At 46.9% G+C, this 20,116-nt stretch overlaps 1 protein-coding gene across 2 annotated transcripts in view; it reads left to right on the top strand.

Moving 5' to 3' along the window:
• Ccdc60 (coiled-coil domain containing 60) overlaps positions 1 to 20,116 on the top strand; it is a 166,713-nt gene that overhangs the window by 105,522 nt on the left and 41,075 nt on the right. For both annotated transcript variants that reach the window (XM_031337617.1, XM_031337616.1), the window contains exons 3-4: positions 6,019 to 6,189; positions 16,004 to 16,111. In XM_031337617.1, coding sequence (XP_031193477.1) covers positions 6,019 to 6,189; positions 16,004 to 16,111 — 279 coding nt within the window. The remainder of the gene's footprint in view (positions 1 to 6,018; positions 6,190 to 16,003; positions 16,112 to 20,116) is intronic.

Genomic DNA, 20,116 nt, shown 5'->3' with positions numbered 1-20,116 from the left:
GCCTGTAATCCTAGCACTTGGACACAGTAGGATTCCAAGGCAGAAGGGCCAGCCCAGGTCACACATTCAAATTAATATGTGTAAGTGTGCCTCTTACTGCCTTGCCCTGCTGCGGTGATGAGACACTCTGACCAAAGCCACTGAAGGGAGAGAGGACAGAGTTTAGCTCATGGCTTCCATCGTAGCAGGGATATTACCAGGACAGGAGCTCAGCTGGTCACTTCACACCCTCATAAGTCATGCATGCTGGTCCCAAGCTAGCTTTCTCTACTTTATACTGTATAGGACACAGCCCAGGAAGTGATCTCACCCACCATCAAAAATAGTCTTCTCCTCACATAAGTTAACAGAATCAAGATAATGGCCAACAAGCATGCCAGGGCCATCTCCTGTGTGTTTCTACAATGTCAAGCTGACAACTAAAACTAAGCACCACACTTAATATCTATAGTTATTCAGGGAAGCTGGAGGTGGAGATGGGGGTGAAGTGGATCAGGCACAGAACAGCAAGCACGGTGTGTCCTGAAATACGCAGGAGCTAAGCATTGATAGCATAGACTAGGAAGCCGAATACTGGTTACCACAGACTGGGAAGGACAAAGGGAAGACAGAAAGGCTGGCTCACGGGCACAGGCGTACAGTGGGACCTCGGGTAGTGTACAGTACTGACAGCTGTAGCTGATAGACAACCATTCCTGAGTACCAGGAAACAGCTAATAGAGGGGAGCTGGAGTGTTCCCAACACAAAACCTAGCCAGCATTGGGGTGATGGTCATGCCACTTACTCCAAATGGCCATTACCCATTCATACTTATGCGGAGATACCACACTGAGCCCCCAACACACATACAATCATTATGTCAAAATAAAAATAAAAATAAACATATTTTGAAGCCCACCCAGGTATTGGGGAGATAGCTCAGCAGGTCAGATCACCTGAGCTAAAATCCCAGAACCCACATCATATGTCAGGGTTATTTCCTGTTTGTGATGTGTGCCCACTTTTAGTGGGCAGAGACAGGCAGATCGCTGGGGCTTCCTGGTTACCAGCCAAGCTCCAGGATCAGTGAGAGAATCCAGGCCAAGAAAATAAGATGAAACGTGGTAGAATAAGTCATCTGACATCCTCCGCTGACCTCTGCACACAGGCACAACACAGATACATGTGCATATAAATATACACATGCACACAGCATACATATGTGCACACACATGTACATGTGCTGCAAACATACATGCATACATGCATGTGCACACATTCATGCATGCATGTGTTCATGCGCGCACACATGTGCACAAACATGCACATGCACATGCATACATGGCAAAAACATACACGTACATGCACACATAAACAAAAACATGCATATATGTTCACACTGCACACGTGCACACACATGTGCACACATGCATGTGTATACACTACCTACACATGTGCACACACATGCACACATACATGAACACACATGCATGCACACAGAATGCACACATATACACACAAATAATACCCCCCAAAAGTAACAAAGCAAAAAGCCCACATGAACCTGTCACCTCCTCTGCCTTCGTGGCACACCCCTGGTTTTCTGCATTATCCCTGCTGAGCCACACAGAGTCCTCCCATTTGCCCAGCAAGCAATCCTCTCAACTGGCTCCCAGACTCCCATACAGAGAACATATGTCCCTTGAAAATGCAAGCACCCATCCCATGCAACAGTGAGGAAGTTCTGCCTGGCAGAGGAACCTGCATTGTATAACATGCCTCATGCCCCTGCCTCTGCTCCCTGGATCTGGCGATCACCTCTCTCTACATCAATCCTCTTAATGTCAGCTAGGGGAGCATTTACACCCTGTGAGGCCATGAGCAAAATAACCCCCATAAGTGGATTAAAACCAAAAACCGCTATTTTCCCACAAACAGCCCCCATGCTACAAATAGCCTGGCAATCAGTACTCAGCAGTAATGAGAAGGAAGGTGTGGGAAACACGCAGGGAGTGTGCAGAATAAAATCAAACATCTTTTCAATGGGCCTCTGCAGCATCTGGGGAAAGCTTCCCAGCTCCTCCAGTGGTCCCCACCGTCTGAAGTTCCAGGAATAGGCTGGTATGTCTGGCATCAGAGCTAGACTCTCCCCTCACCCGGTCCTGTTCACCTGTCACTTGGGGCCCTTCCAGAAGGTGCAGCAGCTGGGATTCCTGCCGCCTTGGCTGGAGATGGGGCTGAAACCTCAGTTGTTTTCCTCAAGATTGCCTGTCCCTGGAGCTCACCAGCTTAGAAAGCCTCCACAAACACTCTTAAGTACCTTTAGGAGGCACAGTCCCGGCAGCCCCTAAACCTAGACTCATGTCAGGATGCAAGGCTCCAGGCCTCTGCCTCACTCTGTGCTCCAGCTCCGCCACAGCAGGCCACCAGCAGACTCGGCTCAGCATTTATGCTTTCTAGTCCACCCATCAGCATACTGACTCCTACTTTGCCCAGGTGAGCTCCTACTTAGCCATAATGTCACCTTCTCTAGGAAGGCCCTCCTCCTGATTTCTCTAGGTACCCCCACCAGGCCCTTTGGCATATTGCAGGGAGCATGCGTGCTTGTGCACGCTTCTTCCTGCCTACTGTGAAACCTCATCACCGCCCCACCACCACCACCCCAGGCAAATGCTGTATGCTTGGTGCTTGATGCAGCCCACCCTCAACACCGATATCTGAAATAAATTTTCAGCTAAGGCCAGCCAGGAACATGGATACAGTGACAGTTGTTACTGGGCTGCCACCTGAATGGCATGAATTAGGAAATGTTGTGAAATCTGACCCTACCTCACCCCACCCTCCCAATATTTCCCAGGTAGACAGTTACAGGAGTCCCCCATTGAAATGAAAATGCCCCCTAGTAACACCTTAACCCTCTTCTGAAAATCAGTAGGGAACAGCTTAGTCATGCTGGTATCTGGTCACAGTAACGTCCTCTAGTGGTTCCTGTGGGAAACGCAGGTTCCAGGGTTTAAACACTTGTTCCCCAACTGCTGTAGAAATTTAGGAGGCAGAGCCTCGCTGGAGGAAGTGAGTCATAGGGGCAGGCCTTGGGGCTTAATAGCCCATTCTTCCTGCTCACACTGCTTCCTGACCACAGATGTCATAGGACCAAGCAGCTTCCTGCTCCTGCTCTCATGCTTTTCCCCACCAGAAGCCCTGGAACTGGGAATTAGAATAAGTCCTTCCTTCCTTTCTTCCTTCCTTCCTTCCTTCCTTCCTTCCTTCCTTCCTTCCCTCCCTCCCTCCCTCCCTCCCTCCCTCCCCACCTCCCTCCCTTCCTCCCTCTCTTAATTTGCTTCTGCCCATTACTTTGTCACCACAAAAAGTAACAATGCCTGAGCTTTCCATCCAAAATTAAATACCAGGGTACGATGGTGCAGGCTTGTAATCCCAGAACCCAGAGGCTAAGGCAAGAGAATTCTGAATCCAGGGCCAGTACGGCCTACACGGTGAGAACCTTGAGAAGGGAAAAGGGTTACTTCTGAGAGGGGAATCAAACGCCACTTTCCGCCAAGAGAGGCTTCCAAACACCCTTTAGTCTGAATTAGGTACCCCCTCCCTGAAAGCCCAGAATCTCCCTTCCCTCTCGCTGTGTAACTATTGGCCTTTCATGCCTTTCTCTCCCCTAAAAGGCCAAGAGCAGCAAAGCCCAGTGTCCTGTCCACAACCATGTCCCCAGTAGTCACCATACACATAGGAACAAATTGAATTTCAGGCCCCAAACGTGTATCTAAGAAACATGGAGGTGGTTTGCTATGTTGCTTGACAATGCCTCAAACAGAGAGGCAGACAAATGGACAGGTGGACAGACAGATGTATATATTCATGCATTCCTTCTTCCTCTGGAACTCATTGCTATCAGATCCTACCTCTGAGTAAAGATGGGTAAGAGGAAAGAAGTGTGGCTGTAAGGACACAAGCTCTCTTCCCAGCAAGCCAGCCTCAGAGCTGATCCAGGAGCCACGGTTGAGTTGGCAGAGAAAGAAAGTCAAGTCCCAACATAGGACTTGTGTGTGATTGGCACTGTGTGTGTGCATGTGTGTGTGTGTGATTGGTAGTATGTGTGTGTTTGTGTGGTTGGTACTCTAAGTGTATGTGTATGTGTATGTGTGTGTATATATGTGTGTGTGATTAGTACTGTGTATGTGGGTATATGTATGTGTGGTCGGTTGATACTCTGTGTATATGTATGTGATTAGTACTGTGTATATGTGTGTGTGTACAAGTGTATGTGTATGGTTGGTACTCTGTGTATGTGTGGTTGGTACTGTGCATGTGTATGTGTGGCTGGTACTCTGTGTATATGATTGGTAATGTGTGTGGTTGGTATTCTGTGTATGTGTGTGTGTGCGCACATGTGTGTGTGATTAATACTCTGTGTACATGTGTGTATACATGTGAGTGTATAGTTGGTACTGTGTGTGTATGTGTATGTATGTGGTTGGTACTCTGTGGGAGTAGCACTCTGTGTGTGTGTGTGTATGTGGTTGGTTGGTACTGTAATTGTGTGTGTGTTTGTGTGTGGTTGCTTGTTGGTTAGTACTCTAAGTGTATGTGTGTATGTGTGTGTGTATGTGTGGTTGGTACTGTATGTGTGTATGTGTGGTTGGTACTGTGTGTGTACATGTGTGTGTATGGCTGGTACTCTTGTGTGTGTGTGTGATTGGTACTGTGTGGGTGTGTATGTGTGGTTGGTACTCTGTGTGTATATGTGGTTGGTACTCTGTGTGTGTGTGTATGTGTGTGTGCATGTGTGTATGATTAGTAATGTGTGTATGTGTATGTACAAGTGTATGTGTGTGGCTGGTATTCTGTATGTGTGTGTGGTTGGTTGGTACTCTAAGTGGATGTGTGTGTGTATATGTGTGTGTGTGTGTGTGTATGATTAGTAATGTGTGTATGTATATGTACAAGTGTATGTGTGTGGTTGGTATTCTGTATGTGTGTGTGGTTGGTTGGTACTCTAAGTGTATGTGTGTATGTGTGTGTGTGTGTGTGTACGTGCACGTGTGTGTGGTTGGTACTGTGTATGTATGTGATTGGTACTGTGGGTGTGTGCACGCTTGCATGCTAGTGAGTTCCATTCATGTGGAGGCCTGAGGTCCTCCTTGGTCATTCTTCATCTTTATTTTTGGAGGCAGGGTCTCTCACTGCAGTCACAGTGCATCAATCTAGCTTGACTGGCTGACCAGTGAACTTCAGGGATCTGCCTATCTCACCACCCACAGGAGCATGCATCACCTCTGGTCTTTCTACTTGCTTTTCAGAGTCCTGCACTCGGGTCTGCACACTTGAGTAGCAAGCATTCTCCCCATTGACTCACCTGCCTCCCTGGCCTGCCACGGTCCTGCTAAAGGATGCTATGAGGAGACACAAAGATCCAGAGTCCAGGCCAGGGAGTCAGAAGCATAACATAGCTTCCCAGGGATTAAATGACCTGTCCTGGGTCTTCAGTGAAAGAGATACAGAACTCAAGCTGGGGTCTTTCTGGAAATACGAGACGGGAGAGAATATTCACTACTTCAGAGACAGTCTGCCGAAGGAAAGCTCTATTTAGGCTCACAGATTCAGTCCATCCTGGCGGGGCGGGGACGCTAGACAGAATGCAGCTCAGTCGCTGGTGCTGGGAGCAGGTGGCAGAGGCTGCTCATATCTCAACTGACCAGGAAGCACTGGCTGGTACCAGAGCCAAAAGGCTGGAGAGAACTTTCAAAGGTCCTCTGTCTACTCCCTCATCTCAGAATCCCACAGCCTCCCAGAGTCGCACCAGCAGCTGGAGCCAAGCACACAGAAGAGTAGCCTGGGGGGACACACGTCACACTCAGTCTCTAATATGAGGACCCTATTCTGTGGGCTTGGTGGTGCCTTTTAGTTGATCCAAAGACAGAAGGTTATTGTGCCTAATATATTTAAGAATTTATCTCTGATATTTCCCCTCCTCCCTCTCCTCTCTCCCCTCCCCCACTCCCTCTGCCTCCCTCTCTCTCCTCCAGCTTCCTGATGCAGTGTGTGAAGATAGGCCGCGGCTACTTCAACATCCTGCGAGAAGAAAATGCCATGAAAAAGCAGCAGCAGCAACTCCAGAAGTTGCAGGAAGAAGAGTTAAACAAGTTCCAGCCGGCCAAGAAGTTCTCGGATATCCACTGCAGGGACACCCTGATGACGTAAGTGGGCAGTGGCCTCCCCTTTCCTAGGCTGCTGCTCAATGCCTTCCTCAGCCCAGCCCAGCCCTCCTGGCCATCCCCACTCTCTGGCCTTAAGTGGAGAATCTTCTGCTGCACACCCCACTCTCCTGTCTGACGGTAGTAAAAGGGACAGAGGAAACTTTGTTGGTTCCCATATGCATCTCTCTCCCTGTCTTTTCCCTATCTTTCTTCTCTCCCTATCTTCTCCTACCCTGATCCCTCCCCACTTCCAAAGCCCTGCTCAGTACTCAACTGCCACCTTCAGTGTTCCCTTCTCCTGGTTTTTCTTAGCTTTCAGCCAACCATGTATCATTTATCCCCTGGGGTCTCCTAGCATGTGCCTGCACTAACTCACTTTATCCCAAATCAGTGTCTCTGTCCTGCACCACCAGCTGTGGCCCATTATGTGACACACTGCAGGTCAGCAGAAAAGTCTGACTTCTGAGTAAAGGCACTACTCTTGCAGGAAGCCTTTCTCTCAGCTGGGCGAGGTCCATCCACAGACCAGTCCTTTCTGAGATGCTCGCACAGACAAAACATGGAGAGGAACCATAGCAGCAAGCACAGCAGCAGGGATGAGGGTTTGCTCTGCAGTGTTCTACAGAACGGGAATCTGTATGCGGATTAGCCACATTGGAGAGATGTAGAAACAGGGACTACGGTGTACGCTGCTTTTCCCAACCTTGTTGCTTAGAAGCATCCCTAGTCGCAAACTCTGTGTGAACAAAACCTCCAGGCTTCAGCAGTCACTCATCACAAAGCAAGGTCCCAGGAGACTCAGCTTGTAAAGAGAGACCACGGCACACGCAGATGAGGAAGAGATGGCTAAAGCAGACAGGGGAAGGCACACAACAGAAACCAGCTGCAGCGGTAACCAGTTAGCAGATCTCACCCTAGCAACACATAGAATCACTGAAACGGGGTTAAAAGATGCTGACAAATGTACATACATATATACACAGACATCAGCATATATATGTGTGTATGTAAATATACTCATATATACACAGACACCAATATGTGTGTGTGTGTGTGTATATATATATATATATACATATATACATACACAGACTCAAACAAATACATGTTGTGTATATACATATATATACATACACAGACTCCAACCTATATATGTGTATATATACATATTTATATGTGTGTATATGTATGTATGTTTATATATGTGAGGGATTATGTAGGTATGTGTATAGACACACATGTACATACACACAGACCCCAACTAATATATATATGTGTGTGTGTGTGTATACACACATATACATATACACAGACCCCAACATATATATATGTATATGCATATATTTATATAGCATAAAAATATACACATGCAAACATATATGTGGGGATATACACACAGAGATGTGGAGGTATATATATACATGTATATAAACAGATTCATATGTGTGTACATATAATACATACTATGTATCTGCATATACACACAGACTCCACCCAATATATATATATGTATATGTTTGTGTGTGTGTATGTGTATGTGTATATGTGTATATATATGTGTATATATATATACATATATATACACACATACATACAATCAGTCCCCAACCAATATGTGTGTATACGCATATATACACATTTGTATATATATTCATATACAGATATATATGTGTACACATATATATATGTATATACACATATACATACACACACACATATATATATCAAGTATCACCTGGAGCACTTTTCAAGCCACCAGTGTCTAGACTACAACCCAGCCAGCTATACCAGGTTCTATCGTGGGTTGGGAAGTTTCATGTTCATAGCATTTTCTTTTTAAGTTTCCCTCAATGATTCCAATATGAAGCTATGGTTGAACAAATTTCCTCTACATCATTACCCAAATTCTGTCATCAGGACATTAATTTAAGGAAAGACTGATGTGCACATCTTATATAAATGGGAGTTCCTGTGGGCAGATTCCTACCAGGTGTGATGTTTGTGTGTCTTACTTAACACTGTAAGTTTGGTGCTCACTGTAGGCGGGGTCATGTGAGCAGCAGCCAGGGGTCGGAGGACAGCAGGGCCCCTAGGTGACACAGTCAGACATCATGGAAACTGAGAGAGTTGCACCTACCTCCCTCTGTGGAAATGCCATGGTGTCTTAGACCCCTCTGAACCTTCTCCTTGGTACAGGCCCTGGGCAGTTGTTTCTGTCCTCCTTGTCCTCTGAAGCTATGGGAGAATGACTGGCACCTTTCATGCTGGCTAGACACTCTGGTGGCCACACTAATTAGGGCTCAACAGCTTCTCCTGTAATTTCAGTGGCCACTTACCACCCTTAAGTTTTCCTCTTTAAGTTTTCTTTTTCTTTTTTTTCCATTTTGTCTAGCATTTTTAAATTACTTTCATCCAAAAGGTTGTTCAAACTAAACTAGCTGCCATTGATTCATCAGTTATGAATCATTTATTCAATCTGAAATGAGAGAACAATATTTATGATTTACAGTCCCTCATCAACACTTCCTACCAGGAGCCACCCACGGGAGAACTTCTGAATGGCCATGACACACTCAGCCCAGGAAGCAGGCCAGGTGGGATGGCTTGGCTAGCACAGTGGTGAGCAGGGCTGCCTTCCAGAAGCAGGTGAGAGTAGCCAAGAGGAGACCTGAGGGAAGTCTCCTCATGAGGAAAGGGAGGCAGAAGGCAGACTCTCAGAAGTTTTTGCCTCATGAGATATGACCAGAAGGTTTTAGCAAAACATCAGCGGTTCCTTTATCAGGTCTTGGATCAGGTTCAAAGTAAACAGGAGAGTAGAAAGAGAATCTCTTGATCTCTTCCCTCCTGTGGCTGTGATTAAAAAAAAAAAAAACAAACCCTGATAAGAGCCAATGACAAGAGAAAGAGTTTCTGTTTTGGCTTGGTTTGGTTTAAAATTCCAAAGGGATTCATTCCATCGTGGTGGGGAAACATGGAGACAGGACCAGGAGGTTGCCTGGTCACATAGCACCTGCACTCAGTAAGTAGGGGTTGAGCAGGATGTGGATCTGGTCTGTAAAGGCTCTGGCCCCACCTCCAGTGCAGTTCCTCCAGCAAGGCTCCTCCTCTTCCTCTTCTTCCTCCTCCTCCTCCTCCTCCAACAACAACCATCCCCAAACAGCACCACCAGCTAGAGGCCAAGAGTTTAGACATGCTGGCTGTGGGGACCCTTCACAGTCAAACTACTACAATCTGAGGGATTCTTAAGCACCAAACAATGATATACTGAAAGATGCAGGCACACAGGGCCCTGAACTCCACTCTACCTATCCCTTTCAGTTGAAAGAATTAACAGGAATCTAGAAGGAAAAACAAAACACCTCCAGAGAGTGGAGGTTGATCAGGACCATAAGGCTGATGGATTGTGGCGTGTGATGCCAAGACATACACCAATGACACAGCAGGATCTGTTCATCAGGAAGCCTTGGTCTCCAGCTAATGTGATTAGGGTGGTACTATGTTTTTTCTTTCTTAAAAATGCCTTCACTTAGTTGTCACTACTAAGTGACATACTAAGTAGTACTGTGACTGTGTATGTTCATAGGGTACAGTGTGGCATCTTAATAGACTCATGCAATATGCAATGGTTGAATTAGGAATTGTTACTAGGCCTATCACCTCAAGCACACTGAGTAGAGAAGATTTGGAGCCCGCTCCATTCATTCCATGGAAGCATGCAGCCCACAGTCATCAATCACCTGCCACTGTGGAAGGTTAGCTGTTGTCCTCCTCAGGGAGGCATGTTAGCCTGCGGCAGACTCCTAGGGTTGCCCATCAGCTGCAACCTTGCCCCAGGATAAAGCGTACTAAAGTTCTCCCTCCTTTTTACAGAAACTATCATCTAGTGAAGAAGCCACCTGCGATGGTTTGAATAGGCATGGCCCCCACAGACTCACGTATTTGAATGCTTGACCCATAAGCAGTGCTACTATTAGGAAATGTGGCCTTGTTGGAGTAGATGTGGCCTGGTTGGAGGAGGTGTGTCACTATGTGATTGGGCTTTGAGGTCCCCCTAGGCTCAAGCTCTGCCTAGTGTGGAACACAGTCTCTTTCTGATGCCTGTGGATCAAGCTGCAGAACTCTCAGCTCCTTCTCCAACACCATGTCTGCCTGCATGCTACCATGCTTCTTGCCTTGATGATAATGGACTGAATTCTAAAACTGTAAGCCAGCTCCAGTTACATGTTCTCAGGAGTTGCCTTAGTCATAAGAAATAGACTAGGGTATTGCTGTGGTAAGCCAGACCATGTTTTTGTTTGAAGGAATGTGGATTTTGGGGACTTTGGATTTGGAAAGCAGTGGAATGCTGTAAGTGGGACTTAATGGACCATCCTAGTAGGAATATGGAAGACCTTAGTGCTGAGGGTGATTTGTACTCTGGGGACCTGGCTCAAGAGGTTTCAGAGGAGATGAATTTTAGTATATTGCCCAGAGATTGTTCTTGTGTGTGGTAAAGACTGTGGCTGTATTTTGCCATTGTCTGAAGAGTCTGCCCAAGGCTAAAGTGAAGGGATTGACAAAGGAAATCTCAAAATAGCCTAGCATAGACTTTGTCCTGTGGTTCACTCTTATGAGGAGCATTTTGATGAAACATAGCAAGCTTAGAAAGAAAAAGTACAAAATGTGTGGTTCAAGGATTTGAGGGGAATGGAGCTAAATCCTGCATTCAAGGATATTAAATGGATTAAGGGAGTAGCAACCTCAGGGCAAGATCCCACCCAGCTAAGCTTCCATCTTATGAAAAGGAATTAAAGAAAAGCTTAGGTCCAGGTGTGGCAACTGAGGATGCTTCTAACTAATGAGGTTGGGAAAACCAGCGGACATCCCAGCACTCAGGAAACAGAGACATGCAGATCTCTGAATTCAAGGCCAGCCTGGTCTACAAAGCAAGTTCCAGGACAGCCAAATGTAGGCAGTGAAGGAAACCATGGAAAATGGAAAGCTGGTTAAGATGTAATTGAACAAGGGGGCCATGTTCCAGCCGCAGCAAGCAGCAGAACTTGGCAGCTTTAGCCACATAATTATGGATATAGAGTCAAGGATGGAGTTTCCTTCTATGACTAGGGAAAGCCACTGAGGCCACCAGTGTGTCAGGGTGTTCCTGCATGGAGCCCTAAAGAGGCCATGTGTAAAAGGGGTTCTGAGACTTAGTAAAGCTGCTGAGGCTAGGCATGTGGCAGAGGTATCCCTGCATGAAGGTCCAGAGAGGCCATTGTCTGAAGCTGTGAAGGTAAAACCTTTATTGCCTTGGAGACCCCAAGATGTTAGAGATGCCAGAGCCATGGGATGTCTCCTGAGGAAAGTTGCTAACAAGGAATGGAACCAGTCCAAGAGAATGAAGTGTGTTGCAGTCAACAAAGATGAAAGGATTTGGAAATCTGAAGAACATTTTGACATCACACACGAAGGATTCAGATTTTGGAGTTTGCCCAGCTGGTTTTTGATCTTACTTTGGTAAAATATTTCCTCACTGTGTTACCTTCCCTGTGTTTTGAAAAGGTAATGTATATCCTGTGATGTTGAAAATATGTGATCTGTTTATTGATTTTGATTTTATAAGGGATTACAGTAAAGAGATTGCATAAATCTCAGAAGAGACTTTAAACTTTGGACTTTTAAACATTGTTGGGACTATGAAAGACTATGGAGACTTTTGAAGTTGGACTAAATGTATTTTTTATTATGGCTACAAGACTATGGAAGCCAGAAAGTGGAATGCGATTTGAATAGGTATGCCCCCATAGACTCGTGTGTTTGAATGCTCGGCCAATAGGAACTGGCACTATTAGAAGGTGTGGCCTTGTTGGATAGGTATGGCATTGTTTGAGGAAGTGTCATTGTAGGGGTGGGCTTTGTGGTCTCCAATGCTTAAGCCCCACCCAGTGTGGAACAGTTTCCTTTTCATGCCTGCAGATCAAGATGCAGAACTCTCTGCTCCTCCTCCAGCACCATGTCTGCCTGCACACTGCCATGCTTCCTGCCATGATGACAATGGACTAAACCTCTGAAACTATAAACCAGCCCTAATTAAATTGTTTCCTTTATAAAAGTTGCCTTGGTCATGGTGTCTCTTTGTAGCAATGGAAATTCTGACTAAGACACCACCCAGCCTGCACCAAATAAGGAAAGGAAAATGTTGAAGAGGCTTCATAGAACCCACAGTCAGAGGACACCTTTCTCTAGTCCTTTCTCATTCCCCCTGGGTATGCAAGACATGGTTTATTTAAAATTTAATACATTTATGTTTATTCCTTTCAACAATCCAGTTAGTCTTATCTGGTAGGGTCTCTGACCTGGACAAGACCAGTTATTAAAATAAATGGCTGTGCACTACATGAGTGTAGCAACAAATGCAGGACCAGGGCCTGCTTTAGGAATTAGCATTAAGAGACTGTCCACAGCAAGATGGCATCATAGGCAGGAGCACAGGTAGGACTTGGAGTAGAGTCCTGACTCAACCTGTACAGCTGCTGGACTTTGAGCAGCTCACCGGATCTCTGTAAGCCTCCATTTACTCCATCCATATGGATGGGACCAAACACCCACGCTTGCTATGAGGATTACATGACGAACACCCATGCTTGCTATGAGGATTACATGACGAACACCCATGCTTGCTATGAGGAGTACATGAAATAAAGCTTAGCATATATCATGGCTTATAGAACACACTCGGTGGCTTTTAGCAACTATAATACAGCAAAGTGATTTTGACCTCTCTGGGCCTCCTTTAGCCAAATTCCTTATATTTTTTGCATAAAAATAGTATTTTCCATGAAGGCATTCCATATCTTAAGAGCCTGCCTTCTATAAATATGGTTCCAATGTAGAGAGGTCTCAAGAATGCAAGTGTTCTTTTGTAAATGCTTGCTAACCAAGTACATGGCCTTTTGCTTTTACAAAGCAAAGGTCACACACATATACACATACACATACATTCACGCATACATACACAGACACATACATACCTACACACACACACACACACACACACACACCCCTCAGGATCTAAGTGACTGCAAGCAAAAGCTTGACAAACTAGGAAGAGGGACAATCAAGAATGTTCTACAGATTTTTGCCTGCAAGCCATCCTCTCCACTATGCTCAATGACCTTGCTTTTCAGCTATAGATTCAGGAAGAAAAAAAAAAACATGGTGGGGGAGTGGAATTTGTCTTATTATTGGAATCAAGAGAAGGCATCAAACCAGGGATACAGGAGTGTGAGGTCTGGGTTAACTTCCTTATATTCTGGGAGACACAGAACATGGAACCGTGTTCAGTAGGACAGAACACAGCGATGTATTTGCCAGAGAGGTTTTTTTTTTTCTCCTAGTTTGTTTGTTTTCCAGCTCCAGTGTCAAATAAGGAGTCAGTGCCCATGGAAACTGGGGCACATAGATTCTGGGGCTATCTTTTAATTAGCTCTCTGACCCTAGGATTGTCCTCAGATCCTCCAGAGGAAGGTGCTTGGTCCTCACGTGCCAGCATGACCTCACAGGAAGCTAGGGTAATTTTTTCAAAAGAGAAATTGCTCCCAACAGGACCCTCTCAAGGGCATCCTTTCCTCCACAGACAAAGACAAGTCTGGGTAGAGCTCACAGGCCCAGACAGCCTTGCTTGTGGCTTGGCGCTCCTGCCTGGGTGCACAGCCTCCACCTGCCCCTCTGACCACATGCCCCCTGCAGGCTGCTTCCCAGTTCCAGCCTACCCTCCATTGTATTTGTCTGATTAATCCCATTCGACCTTCAGATTCGGGTTCATTACTGCAACGGAGAAGTATCTACCCCAAAATGTAACTGACTCAAGGAAACAAATCCAACTTTCCCAGATCTGTGACCAGAGGGGAAGGAGAGTCATTCCTCCAGTCAGGGTAGCTCAAAGTAGATGGCTCCCTCACACCAGCCTGGTACCTCTCCCTGGGGCACTGTCTTCTCAGGCTGAGTGATTTCCTCATAGAATGGATGTTGACAGCATCCCAGGAGGCAAGGAGAGAGGCACTCTTGAATCCCTGTATGACATAACTTTTGACAAATTCTGTTGTGTCGACCAACCACAGAGTCAAGATCCAAGGACAGGAAAGTATGGGGACCCACCTCTCATTTGTCCTTTGTAATTGTCATGACTCCCTTGGAGGATTACAGCCAATGTTAGGCTACAAATTGTATTCTCCCTCTATACTCCTAGCCCTGTCGTGTGCTTGGTTATACCCACCCCCTGACCCTCACAAGATTCTTAAGTCTCAGGAGGAGTAGGGGTGGGTCAGCCTCCTTCCTTGCTATATCTGCTGCCCCTGCACAGAGAAGATTACTCGGTAGCTACTGCTAGAAGTCAGTGAACCAGGAGCCCATGAGTGATCCTGTAAGGAAAGCACGTAAATGGGGCTCCTAGGGAATTAGAGCGTCAAGGGAATGGGAGAGTGAGAAAACAGGGGTGCGCAAATCTGGGATGCATGACCCAGCAAAGCAGGCAGTGACTCCCAAGCCTGGGACACAAGACCCCAGCAAAGCAGGCAGTGACTCCCAATCTTCAGCTGCTACTGATACTCAGGGGAAATATGGCCCAGAGTGGCCAGCATTTTTAAGGTCTTAAGAACCAAACATTTACAAGAAATGTCTAAAATTTAAAATGTGGGTAGTTGATTAAGTCGCATGCGCATGTACTCATGTGCACATGTGTGCAACGCAGACACACACACATGGGGTGGCGGGGGGGTCTGATTAAAACACCTACAGGCCGAATTCAGTTATAAGAGAAAACACCTATGATGCAGGAATATTTGAAAGAAAGCCACTTTCGGTAGCTGAGATAACCTCCTCTGTGAGAAACAAGGGGGGGAAAACACTGAAATGTGGTCTCAAAATTATCCTTCACGTAGAACGGAGTCAGAAAGCATGCTAGTCAGTCTTGGTTATCAACCTGACTGAATTGAATAATACTATGAGATGTGTAGTGTCCATTTGTATTAGTCAGGGTTTCTATTCCTGCACAAACATCATGACCAAGAAGCAAGTTGGGGAGGAAAGGGTTTATTTGGCTTACTTCCACATTGCTGTTTATCACCAGAGGAAGTCAGGACTGGAACTCAAGCAGGTCAGGAAGCAGGAGCTGATGCAGAGGCCATGGAGAGATGTTCCTTGCCGGCTTGCTTCCCCTGGCTTGTTCAGCCTTCTCTTATAGAACCCAAGACTTCCAGCCCAGGGATGGCACCACCCACAAGGGGCAATTGAGAAAATGCCCCACAGCTGGGTCTCCCCAACTGAAGCTCCCTTCTCTGTGATAACTCCAGCCTGTGTCAAGTTGACACACAAAACCAGCCAGTACAACACCTCTGCCTATGTCTGGGGGAGGGTTTCCAGAGAGGACCCGCAAATTACGGGAGATTTGCCCTGAGTGCGAGCCACGCAATCCCACAGGCTGGGAGCCCAGAAGTGAGCAAGTCACCAACGGTTTCTTTCTCTCCTTTCCCCTTTCCCCTCTCCCTTCTCTTGCCCTCTCCCCTCTCTCCCTCGATCCCTCCCTGGGGGATTCCAACACCTGGTGTCTCTGAAACAAGGAATTTACCTTCTTGTTTATTTTCTTGTCTCCTCTCGTGGGGCAAACCTTGTTTTCTTTTAATATGCCACGTTCACCAACTGCCTCTAGAACTCTTACCCAGCACACTAGCATGACTGCCAGGAACACCATAGGTGCCCAGTACCCAGTGCCAAGCCCTGGCATAGATGAGCCTCACACTGCTGCGCCCGACTCACTCCGTTCCTTTTTCTCTCCCCTCAGTACCTACGACTATGAGAAGATAAAGAAGCTGGAGGCTGGGATCATCATCCGCCCATTCACGCCCATCCACAGCTGTCTCATGGCACCCACCCTGCCTGAGTCTCACGTGTAAGCAGGCCCCACCTCCACTTCAACAGCTTTGCTGGGTCAGAACGGGATGGAAGCGAAAATGACCCTGAGAGCTAATGCATCAGGAACCCTTAAGTTGCTCCTTTGTCCCCTTGAAAGGGACAAGGGGGCTGGAGCCAGCAAAACTGGCTCATAAAAACAAAACAACAACAACAACAACAACAAAAACATTCTAGATGGAGTAGATGTGATAGGTCAGACCCCCGGTGGCGAATATGCCGAGTCATCCCTTCCCCCACTGAACCAGATACTCAAAAGTCAAACAATTTGCAAAGATAAAATCTGCCTTGAGCTCTCCATGCAGAGTTTATACCAAAAAAAAAAAAAAAAAAAAAAAATCTCAGCTGAGGCTCAAGGGTCATGATCCCCCCTACCTCCAAGACTCAGGGAGCTATTTCCCACAAGCCCCTGCGGTCCCATGCCTAAAGGCATGACCTCTTCCACATCCCACCTTACTCAGAGACTAACCAACCTTCCGAACAGCATGCTTGCTTTCCGGAAACCTTGGCATGTGGTTCCTCTCATGTCTGCTCTGAGAGCCGCAAGTCCACAGCTCTTCATGGGGAAAGGTTCAGGCAAGATAAAGCTTCTCGCATCGACACTGCTGCTGTCTGGAGACTGAGAGGTCTTCATTGTGACGAGCTCTCCTGTGTCCCACTGAGTATGTAAAAGCAGCATCCTGGGCCTCTGCCCAGCAGATGTCAACAGCACCCCTTGGCTCACATGCTAAGACCAGCGTGGATGTCTGCAGACATGGTGCGCGCACATACACGCGCACATGCACACATACGCACACGCGCCCCCTGACCCCCGTCAGTCCAAAATCACACATGCCCTCCAACCTCAATGCTGAAAACCTCTGCCTTGGGGCAAGGCATTCACAGGACTACTGAATGTCCTAGATTTACTATGCACGCAAGGTCTCTGTGGTAATAACTGCCTCTCTGTAGGCACCACACGCACTCAGGTCCCCCAGTAGCCCTACTGTGTAGGTGTCTCCTTGTCCCTCTCTGCAGAGGAGGAAGCAGAAGCTCAAAGATATGGAGCCATTCCTTCTTGGTCACAGAGCGCACACAGCATGTCACACTCTCTGGCTTTAAGCCAAGTCTGTCTGGTGTCACAGCCCAAATTCTCCTCACATACACTGTAGAAAGCAGATCCCAAGGCCTCGACTCTGGAGAGTTTATGACACATTTTGAAAGCCAATACTCCTGCACACAAAGAGTAACCCAGAAGTGAAATCATAGGCCTATATATTAGAGATTATTAATAAGAGAATTTAGTTCATAGATAGAAGATGAAGGCAACCATTGCCAACTCTTATCACCACCAACACCATAACCACCACCACCACCACCATCATCACCATCACCCATCACCGCTTTTCCTCACCACTGTCAGCAGCAGCACACACCGAAGATGTCCTCATCCCTTATTAATAGTCAAAGCTAACCCCACCATATCACACTGTCCTCTGCCTACCTTTTATGAACATTTGTCTGGGTCTCTTGGTAGAACTAGTCATCACGAGCGTTCCATCTGGCAGCCCAAGCTGGATGCCCTTAAAGCATCCCTTTAGAAAAATGGGCCCTGTGGTTTCTCACAAGCATCTCTTGGAAGGGCCCACATGCCTCCCTGCCATTCCCATGGGTAGCCCTATGGAAGGGTAGGATTCACATAGATCTGGAAAAGGGAAGAGAGGCCTAGAAAAACGGGTCCTGTTCCCCAGCCATATGATCTGAGTGATGAGGCTAACCGCGATGAGCCTTAAGTGTAGTGAGCAGAAATTACTTCCTTCCATGCCTGATGGGAAAGTGAACCCTTCCAGGAGCCTCACAACAGGGATCTTCATCTCTGGCTCTCAGCTCAGGTGTATTAGATAGGCTATCATTATGACTGTCAACACGCTGCGGGTGTTACAGAAATGTGTTTACTCTTCTTCCGTGGTGTAGCTACTACAGGCTGTGGGTGTTGGAGATCACATGATCTCTCTTGCATCTACTTTTACCATTGTCGCATGAAAGAGACAAGGCTGGGCTGCATTGTCTGTGTTCCAATAATGTTTTCTTTCTTTATGGAAACAAGTTACATACCCACTCATCGGCTGTAGTTTGCCAACCCTTGCCTTAGACTAAAGAGGCCGCCTCTTTTCCTTGGCTAGTGAGATCTTCTCGAGGTGCTGAACAGCTGGAGCATTGCTGTGTTGCTGGACTTGGAATGGCTAAGAACCCTCTCCCATTGCTCCCAAGTCTACAGATGGCTGGGCGAACCCACCGTGGCTGCTCCAGACTGGGTCTGCCTTCTCGTTAGTATCCTGATGATGGACGAACCAAGGGTTGTCTGGTCCTGGCAGGGCCAGGCTTTGGTTTGCTTGGTTGCTTGGGTTGATAGCATCTCACCATCCAGAGCAGGCTGACACGGGCTTGTTCACACTGTACCTAAGAAGAATTCTAAGAACAAGGGCCTCCATACCCAAGGCTTCCTGAGGCAACGGCTCACAGGAGGCTCAGAGGCCTCTTCCATTCCACAGACCAAGTCAAAAGAGCAGAACAGATACAGGGAGTGAGGAAAAGACTGGATCTCCTGATGAGATGAGTTAGCAAAGACAGAGCAAGGAGCATCAGACCGAGGTGTGAGGAGGAGCCGGGTAGTTTAAGATTTATTTTCACTACTTTAAAACTGTGAGCATGTGTGTATCTAGTATGTGTGGGGGTGTGTGGGGGTGTGGGTGTCTGTGTGCCTGTGAGAACATGGAGGCTATGTGTATGTGTGTGCGGGCATATGTGGGGGATATACATGTGTATGTGTGCAGGTATGTGTGTGTATGGGTATATGTGTGCTATGTGTGAGTATATGTGCGTTTATGTGTGAGTCTGTGTGTTTGTGTGAGTATATGTGTATGTATGTCTGTGTATAGGTATGTATGTATAAAGGTATGTGGGGATGTGAGGGGAGTGCATGTCTGTGTGTATATAGGTGTATGTGTCTGTATGTGTATAGGTATGTATGTATAAAGGTGTATGTATAGTGGTGTATGTATTTGGGTGTGGGTGTCACATGTTTGTGTGTGTGTATGTGTAAGGGGGTGTGTCTGTGTGTGTATGGGTGTATGTGTTGGACACATATGTATGTGTAGGTGTGTGTATGGGTATATGTTTGTGTGTGGGTGTACATGTGTGTCTGTGTCTGTATGTGTGTGCAGGTATGACTATATCTCTGTATGTGTGTGATGCCCTCAGAGCTCAGAAGAGAGAAGCAGATCCCCTGGAGCTGGAGTAACAGGTAGTTGCAAGCCTCATGTGGTTGGAGGGAGCTGAAGCGTGTTCTTTGGAAGAGCAGCCAGTGCTCTTAGCTGCTGAGCCGTCTCTCCAGGAACCGGAGCATCTTTCCAGTCATTAGTACTCACCATTTTTCTCTCCACTGTGACGAATGCTTGACAAGAAGCAACTTAAGGGGAGCTAGACAAGTAAAGGCACCCACTGCTGTGCCTGATGACCCAAGTTTGAACCCACAAGGTGGGAGGAGTCTGTCCTCTGACCCCGACGAGTGCAGCACGACACATCCCCTCCCCCCAATGCACAACTATAAACAATTATAAAAAGACAAGGGACAAAGAAGCAGTGTACGAGAAGAAACAATTATTCTGGCTCAAGTTTGAGGGAATACAGTGCAGCCTAGAGGGGAGGCAGGGCAGTGGGTGCACCAGGCAATCTGCTGATCCCTGAGCCAATCACATTACAGCTCACAGGGCCGGCTCCCAGTCCTAGGTCTGGCGTGTAGTGATCACAGCAGACGTTTCACAATCTTCCCAGAGGGAGAGGCCAGCTGGGGACCAACACCAAGGCTGAGCCTTGGGCACATTTCACATTCTACCCATAATATAAGTCTCTGCTTATCATTTCTTAAGCCCTCAGCCACCACATCAGCTAATGTAGATCAGAGCCTGGCTAGTCCCTCAACCCCAGTGCGATTGATCCCAAGGCT

The sequence above is a fragment of the Mastomys coucha genome, unplaced genomic scaffold (assembly GCF_008632895.1).
Source record: "Mastomys coucha isolate ucsf_1 unplaced genomic scaffold, UCSF_Mcou_1 pScaffold22, whole genome shotgun sequence".
Classification (NCBI taxonomy): domain Eukaryota; kingdom Metazoa; phylum Chordata; class Mammalia; order Rodentia; family Muridae; genus Mastomys; species Mastomys coucha.
Note: the sequence above shows the minus strand (reverse complement) of the source record. Positions and strands in the feature narration are given on the sequence as shown.